Genomic DNA, 9,094 nt, shown 5'->3' on the forward strand with positions numbered 1-9,094 from the left:
TCGAGTCTTTAAAGAGATCTTTTGCCACAGATCTGTCCAGTGCAATACATCGTCTAATTTCTTGACTGCTGCTTCCATTGGGGTTGATTGTGGAACCAAGTAATATGAAATCTTTGACAACTTCAGTCTTTTCTCCATTTATCATGATGCTGCTTATTGGTCCAGTTGTGAGGATTTTCATTTTATGTTGGAGTGTAATCCATACTGCAGACTGTAGTGTTTAATCTTCATCAGTAAGTGCTTCAAATCATCTTCACTTTCAGCAAGCAGGTTGTGTCATCTGCATATCGCAGGTTCTTAATGAATCTTCTTCCAATCCTAATGTTGCTGCTGCTTCACACAGCCTGGCTTCTCGGATTATTTGCTCAGCATACAGATTGAATAAGTATGGTGAAAAGATACAACCCTGATGCATTCCCGTCCTGATTTTAAACCATGCAGTGTGCCCTTATGCTGTTCGAACAACCTCCTGGTCTATGTACAGGTTCCTCGTGAGCACAATTAAGTGTTCTGGAATTCCCATTCTTCTCAAGGGAGGAAATATAAATAATGCTTACATATAAAAATTATCTAACCATCTTACAGTAAGATAACATTTATTCACTCATTGAGAAATTGCAAGATGTTTCACAAAACTGTTGATTAGAATGCTTGGAAATAGGCTCATACACATTGCTGGTAGTCTTATAACTTGATGTAACTGCTATGGAGAGCAAATTGACAATACCATCAGAATTAAAATCTAGAAATTTTGACCTACAAGCAGCACTTTTTTTGGGGGGGTGCTATAGCATATGTTTATTGGTCACATTCAGTTTTTTTTTTTTTTAATTGTGATTTGGATGAAAGTTTACAGAGCAAATTGGTTTTTCATTCAACAATCCATACACATTCAGTTTTGTGACATTTACTGCAACCTCCATACTCTAACAATATTCTTCCCACTTTCTCCCTGCACCCACCCCTTCCCTTCATTCTTCCTTCCCATACCCTCCTGCCTTCCTAGCTCTATCTCTGGGCAAATGCTGCCCTCTAAATCTCATATGCTTGATTGTTTTAATGAGTGCATACCCTCCTAATGGTACTGTTTACTTTATAGGCCTATGTTTTCTTTGGCTGCCAGTTGAATTATGGGGGTTAATTCCTAGCTTGAAGGGTATCTAACTAAGGGCCATAGTTCCAGGGGTTTCACCAGTCTCTCTCAGACTAGTAAGCCTAGCCTTTTTTTTTTTTTTGAGTTTTGTTCTACATTTTTCTCCCACTCTATCCAGAATCTCCTACATTGATCCCTTTAAGAGTAGTTGATAGGTAGCTGGCACTATCTAGTTCTTCTAGTCATGTTAAGCCTGGTCTTGATTTCATGTTTTTTTCCACATTTTCTCCCACTCTATCTGGGACCTCTTACTGTGATCTCTTTCAGAGTGTTCAGCAGTGGTAGCTGGGCACCAGCTAGTTCTTCTGGCCTCAGAATCAAGGAGGCTGGGGTTCATGTGCTCCATTAGTCCTTTGGACTAATTGTTTCCTGCATCTTTGATTTTCATCTCTTTGATTTCCTCCTGACTGGAAGAGACCAATAGTTGTACTTCAGATGTCCACTCACAGCCTTTAAGACCCTAGTCACCAGTCACCAGAGTAGGATGCAGAACATTGTCTAGTGGACTGTGTTATGCCAGTTGACCTCAGTGTCCCCCAAGACTGTGGTCCTGAGCATCCATAGCCAGTGACTCATTCCCTCAAGGTGTTTGGCTATGACTAAGATGTTTTCATAACTTTGTCCCCTGCATGCTCTACTGTATTTATGGATATATTTGTAGCACATATAAATACATGGGTAGAGACAATCTCTGTTAAAACTATGTATATTTGTGGATATAGTCCCATCGCCTTCCCACCCATTTAGACTGAGTGTATTCTATGCATCTATTCATAAATTATTGTTACTACTATTATTGTAGGATTGTATAAGTAATAATATTCACTTTTGTTGCCTTCAACTGTTGTGCTTTTCTCTGTTTCTTCCACTGCCTTGGTCATTTTGTGCTGACCTCCTCTTTATTGTATATTGTCATTTCCTTCACTCAAGTTAGTATGTGCTTACCCTCTAGTTGGTGATTGTCCCTTCCTTCACCTCCCACCCTTGGTAACCTTCAAAGAACACTTCTCTCTGTGTGTAAGTGTTTTCTTACCATTTTACAGTAGTACTCTTATTAATAATTGTCCATTTGTGACTAATTTCACTCAGCATAATGTCCTCTAGGTTGATCCATGTTATGAGGTGTTCTGCAGATTCATCATTAGTCTTTAACTATGCATGTATGTATTATAGTTTGTTTATCCATTCATCTGTTGATGGGCAGTTAGGTTGTTTCAATCTTTCTGCTATTGTGAATAATGCTGCGATGAAAATGGGTGTGCATATATTTGTTTGTGTCATGGCTCTTATTTCTTTAGGATATATACCTAGTAGTGGGATTCCTAGATCATATGATATTTTATTTCCCATTTCTTAAGGAAGCACCATACCACTTTCCACAATGGTTGTACCTTTTCACAATCTTACCCAATAGCACTTTTAAGATTTTATAGATATGCTAGCACATGTAGAATTTTCTTGTATTCATTGTATCCGTGTTTATAATAGCAAAAGATTTGTGATGTCTTAAATGTTCACCGGCAGGGACAGTTCAAATTATTTATGGCACATTCAGTAATGGAATACTACACAGCTATTGGTAGGAAGCTCTTTATACAGTGTTCTATTAACATACCTCCACAGTAGCTTGCTAAGTTACAAAACCAAAGTGCTGATTCTTGTTAATAACATGGTACTATTTGCAGTAAGAATTACTTACTAAATTACATAGACCATCTCTAGAAGGATATATCAGAAACTGGAAAGGTGGTTGTGTTAAAGGTTGAGTCTGGATAGATGGCAGATAGATGTGGAAATCTTCCTTTCCGTTTATACCTTTGTATGCCTTTTGAATTTTGTACTAAGTGCACCTATTACCTATTTAACAAGTAAATTTAAATATAACAGCCTATGGCTTTCCATCACACTTAAAATGCAATCTTATTTTTTTCCCGAAGACTTTCCAGATCCTGCATGATTTAACTCCTGCCAAAGTCGCCAAACTTATCATTTCTTCCCTACTTACTCTGTTTCAGCCATGTTGATGGTCCTAAAGTGTTCCAAACTCTTTTACACTTCAGGGCTTTTGTCTGTAAGTTCCTCTGCCTGGAATCCTCTTACTGTGGGGCTTTGCATGCCTTGCTTGCTCTTTTGAATAATGCAGAAGATCTCTGCTCAAGTATTTACTCCAAAATTATCCCACCTCTTGCCATCACTCTCCATTCCCTTACTCTGCTTTATTTTTCTTATTGGCACTTACCACGACCTGGAATTATACATTATATGTTTGTTTTACTTGTTTATTTTCTGTGTGTCCCTCTAGAATGTAAATTTCTGTTAACAGCAGGATTGTCTTGTTTTCTGCTACATCCCTAGGAGTTAGAACAGTTCCTGGAATGTAGTCAGTAAATATTTATTGAATGAATAAACATGTTTTAAATACATTCTCCCACTCTGTTGCTTATCTTTTAACTTTGTTTATAAAGAGCTTCATTGCAAAAATTTTCAATTTTGAAGTGGTGAAATATATCAGTATTTTCTACTTTGTTTTTACCTTTTTTGTGTTATCTAAGAATACTTTCTTTGTACTCTGGTCGTTTGAAAGTTCTCCAGTAATCTTAAGGTTTTGTTTTTTATGGTAAGGTCTTTTAACCAATGTGGGATATATGTTTTGCTTGTGGTTTGAGGCTGGATTTAATTTTCCTAGATATTAAGTTTTCCTAACCAGAAAGGATTATTTTCATGTTTTTTATTTTACTAGAGGCAGAATATTTTTTTTAAAATCAGTAGGTAGAACTGATACTGATTAGGAAAATTAGGAATTAGTACAGATTTTTCAAAGTGATTTCTTTATTGTAGCTACCTTTTCAGAAGAGTTACATTTCTTAGCAGTATATTCCTGTGTCTTATCTGCAGTTTTGATATGTGCCAGCTTTCAACTGATAGCAATTGCAGTCAGTGATAAGATACTAAAAACAATCTGTCTTTGATTTCTGAATTTATTTTTGACTAGGGAATTACACAGACAGATGCCAGGAAACTTCTGTCTTCCCAATCCTCCCAACCTTCCAGGCTCTTAAAGAACAAAGCAGTATTGTGCAAGCCTGTCACACAGACCAAGGCCACCTCTTGCAAACCACATATACAACACAAGGAATGCCAGACAGGTATGTTTCCTTGTGCTTTCTACATGTAGGAAGTTTGTTTTCTTTGTTTTTAAAGAAAAGTTACTGTTGTTATGTGCCATTGAATTGGATCCGACTCGTAGTGACCCCTCCTTGGGTTTTCAAGGCAGTATCTCTACGGAAGTAGATTGCCCAGTCTTCCTTCCAAGGAGTGGCTGGTGGGTTTGAACCACCAACCTTCTGGTTAGCAGTCAAGTGCCTTAGGCACTATACCACCAGAAGCCTCCTGAGAAACTTATTAAGAATTTAATAATATCATATACTTTTGAACAGCTAATTTATTCCTTTTGTAATTATTGTTATTAACAATAATAATTACCAAATTTAATTCCTATGCACATTATGTATAGAGTGGACCAGCATCTCCTAAATGTGAGCACTGCTGTTTCCAAATTTACAGACAAGATACTAATTTCTAAGATACAAATTTAGCTAAAAGCATTACTGATTTACCCTGTTCTTTTTTTTGAAAATATTATTAATTCAGTTGTTACTAAAAGTATTACTAAGACTGTGTCTCAGGACTTGATGATCAAGAAAATTGTTTGAATTTATATTTATAAAGATTGTAAACCACTTGTCCAGTTCATGTTAATTACTGTTACTGTCAATACCCTTCTAATTTCAATTGCTTTAATAGCTTGCTCTTCCCAAAGCATCTTTTGGTTGTTTTTAATGACAGTTTTACTTCATGGAGTGTGCTGTATTTAAAAGCTTAGTCTGTCAACAAGTACTCATGAGTTTTTATGTAGGGTGCCTTTCTTCTGGATAGAAGCCAGGGAGAATCCTGTTTTCCTTCCTCAGAAAATCTAATCATCTTATATTCCTGTTAAAATGATACACGGTTTGTGTACATGAATTTATATTACATAGTTATGCACTATGTTCAGGCAATGTCTGACCGCAAATACACCTGTGGTCCCAATCCCTATAAAGCTGAATATATTAAAAATTCGAGGTATATACTATAGTTTGTAATAACAAATGTGTGTTACTTTGCGACTTGCATCAAAACATTATTACTATTCTTACTGTATTATTTAAAATATTTTAATCTGGAAGTGTTTCTTTAATGTTTTTTAATGTATAGAAAGGTACACTATATACTGTATACAAAGACAAACAATTGACTGATGTTAGATATAGACTGTACCAACTGTTCTGACTTAGTACAAATTCAGCTTAAAGACATACTTAGGAACAGGAATTGTTCGTAATCCAAGGACTGCCTATAAATAATATTGTGTTCACACAATGTCCAAATCACATAACATCCTGTTTCAGAATGTATTGTGAACGTTAAGCGATGCATGACTCTATACACATTCGTATGTGGAGAGTAGTAAAGGATCTGTGAACATCAATATGTGGGGGTATGTGAACGTGTAAATTTTTTTTACATTTCTAGATTAAATGTTGGATTATTTTCTGTATATTGCTAGTAAACTACATTTTAATTTGACAGCTTATTGGAAACATCATGCTACATTAATACAAATTTAAATATATGTTGACATTCTTAATGAATGCATAGATTCCAGTATATATAATATAACCAACCCCCTTACACTGAGCATTTAAGGAGTCCCTAGACAGCACAAATGTTTAAGCACTCAACTACTAGCCAAAAAGTTGGTGGTTGAAACCCACCCAGAGGCACCTCGGAAGACAGGTGTGGTGATCTGCTTCTGAAAGGTCACAGTCTTAAAAACCCTATGGAGCAGTTCTACTCTGCACATAGGGGGTCGCCATGAGTCAGAACTGACCGGGGGGGGGGGCGGCAAATAACAACAATATCGGATATGTAGATTGCTTCTAGTTTTTAATATTATAAACAAGGTTGCATTACACTGTGTAAATGGGTCTTTGTACACTTGTCTAATTATGTTGTTAGGATAAATCCTAAGCAGTGGGATTACTGATTCAAAGGCTAGTCTATATTTTTAAGATTTTTGATACATGTTGCTAAATAAATTGCCTTCTGAAAAGTTAAATCAATTTATGCTCCAGACAGAAGTGTTCAAGAGAGTTCGTTTTTGTTTTTTTTTTAATACCATCACTGACAGTGGGTACTCAAATTAATAATTGACCTTTTTTTTTTTCCCTCCAACTTAAATTTTGAAAAACTTGAGAGTTCAGAAAGGTGGTAAAACAATAAATACAAAGAACCAATTTACCCTTTATCTAGATTCACCAAATGCTAAGGTTTTATAACATTTGTTTCTTCTTTTTTCCTGAAGTCTTTGAAAGTAAAGAAATTTATTCTTAATTTGATGCAATCTATAGAAAGCCCTAAATCCAGTAATCTATTGGATGCATGGGATTACTTGTACATAAACCAAAGCCTACAGATTTACTTCCAGTAAGTGACTAAACTTGGGGCAAAGGAGACATTCACTTCTTAATGGAATCATGGAGATATTATGGTTTGTATTGTGGTTTGTAAAACTTGAATCAGTGTATTCTTTTGATAAACATAAATAATGATAAAATATAAATTTCAAATGTAGGGGGAGAAATATAAGGAACACTGCTCATTTGAATATGAAAATAACAGTGATTCAAATATTTCATTCAGATTTACGTCTGCCTATTGAGAAAAATGATGCAGAACTTGATTCTCCACCTGCAAAGAAAAAGAGAGTAGGTTTTTTCCAGACACATGATGCAGAATATCTAAAAGTTGGCTTTATTATCTGCCCTGGATCAAAAGAAAGTTCACCAAGGCCACAGTGTGTCATTTGTGGAGAGATCTTACCCAGTGAACACATGAAGCCAGCAAATCTCTCACATCATTTGAAGACAAAACATTCAGAATTACAAAATAAACCAGTAGATTTTTTTCAACAAAAATCTCTTGAAATGGAATGTCAAAACAGTTCTTTAAAAAAGTGTTTACTAGTTGAAAAGTCATTTATGAAAGCTTCTTATTTAATTGCTTTCCAAATTGCTGCCAGCAAGAAGCCATTTTCCACTGCTGAAGAATTAATTAAGCCGTATTTGGTAGAAATGTGTTCAGAAGTTTTGGGTTCAAGTGCTGGAGACAAAATGAGAACCATCCCTCTTTCTAATAATACAATTGGACACAGGATTGATGAGCTGTCTGCAGACATTGAAGATCAGTTGATTGAAAAAGTCAGAAAGTCAAAATGGTTTGCCCTTCAGATAGATGAAACATCAGAAATCTCAAATATCACCCTTCTTTTGTGTTATATTCGTTTCATTGATTATGATTGTAGTGATATAAAAGAAGAATTATTATGTTGCATTGAAATGCCTTCTCAAATAACTGGTTTTGAAATATTTGAACTAGTAAATAAATATATTGATAGTAAATCTCTGAATTGGAAACATTGTGTTGGTCTCTGTACAGATGGGGCGGCAAGCATGACTGGCAGGTGTTCTGGTTTACGGGCGAAAATTCAAGAAGTTGCCATGAATACAGTGGCATTTACACATTGTCTTATTCACCGGGAACATTTAGCAGCAGAAAAGTTGTCTCCATACTTACATGAAATTCTTTTGCAGTCAGCACAAATCTTAAGTTTCATCAAGAGCAATGCATTCAATTCACGTATGTTAACAATTTTGTGTGAAGAGATGGGGTGCGAGCATGTGAATTTACCACTTCGTGCTGAAGTACGCTGGATATCGAGAGGAAGGATTTTAACAAGATTATTTGAATTACGACATGAAATTGAAATGTTTTTAAATCAAAAGCATTCCGATTTGGCCAAGTGTTTTCATAACGAGGAATGGGTTGCAAAGCTGGCCTATTTATCAGACATATTTTCTCTTATAAATGAGTTAATTTCAAGTCTCCAAGGCACTATGACTACTCTCTTCAGTTTGTATAATAAAGTCGATACATTTAAGAAAAAGTTGAAAACGTGGTTGAAGCGCACACAGGAGAATGATTATGACATGTTCCCTTCATTTTCTGAATTCTCAAACTCATCAGACTTAAATATGAGAAGCATCACAAGCATTATTTTTGAGCATCTGGAAGGACTCTCTCAAATGCTCAATGACTGTTACCCACCAGAAGAAGATTTGCGTTCAGGAAATTTATGGATAACCAGTCCTTTTATCAATCACCAAAATAGTAATCTCACCGACTTTGAAGAAGAAAAGCTAACACAGTTATCTTCAGATTTAGAATTACAGTCAGTGTTTAAATCAATGTCTGTAACTCAGTTTTGGATAAAGGCTAAGACAAGTTACCCAGAACTCCATGAAAAGGCTATGAAATTTTTATTACCTTTTTCAACTATTTATTTATGTGATGCTACGTTTTCAGCTTTGACTGAGTCAAAACAAAGAAATCTGTTGGTTTCTGGCCCAGCCCTAAGACTTGCAGTAACATCTTTAATACCAAGGATAGAAAAATTAGTAAAAGAGAAAGAATAGCAACATGTATATTATCATTAAAGTCTATCATTTTATGTTAAAATTTGTATATATATCCTAAAATATAATTTCCTATTGTGGATTTGTGTTTTCAGTGATTAAATGTTTTTAATAACTTTTTTTCTTTTTGTTGAGGAATTTAATAATCATGCATTTATACATAATAGTCCTAGGTAGAGAATGTAACTATTTTATCAACTGACTGAATAGTTTGGATTTGGACAGATTGCAGGTAGTGAAAGGCCCAGACTCATAACGTAATAGCATAACTTGGATGCTAAAACAATTTTGCCTTTAGAGCACCTAGGATGGTTCATTCTTCAGTCAGGGGAATGTGCGGCCTCCTTTTGTGGTCTCTGTGGCCCAC

General features: G+C 35.4%; 1 protein-coding gene across 1 annotated transcript in view; it reads left to right on the plus strand.

Annotated features, from left to right (window-relative positions):
- ZMYM6 (zinc finger MYM-type containing 6) overlaps nt 1–8,727 on the plus strand; it is a 47,774-nt gene extending 39,047 nt beyond the window's left edge. Inside the window, exons 14-15 of the mRNA XM_007950404.2 lie at nt 4,146–4,299; nt 6,896–8,727. Coding sequence (XP_007948595.1) covers nt 4,146–4,299; nt 6,896–8,727 — 1,986 coding nt within the window. The remainder of the gene's footprint in view (nt 1–4,145; nt 4,300–6,895) is intronic.
- Nucleotides 8,728–9,094: the final 367 nt, after the last annotated feature.

This window comes from Orycteropus afer, unplaced genomic scaffold (genome assembly GCF_000298275.1).
Source record: "Orycteropus afer afer isolate SDZICR_OR568_19922 unplaced genomic scaffold, OryAfe1.0 scaffold00272, whole genome shotgun sequence".
NCBI lineage: Eukaryota > Metazoa > Chordata > Mammalia > Tubulidentata > Orycteropodidae > Orycteropus > Orycteropus afer.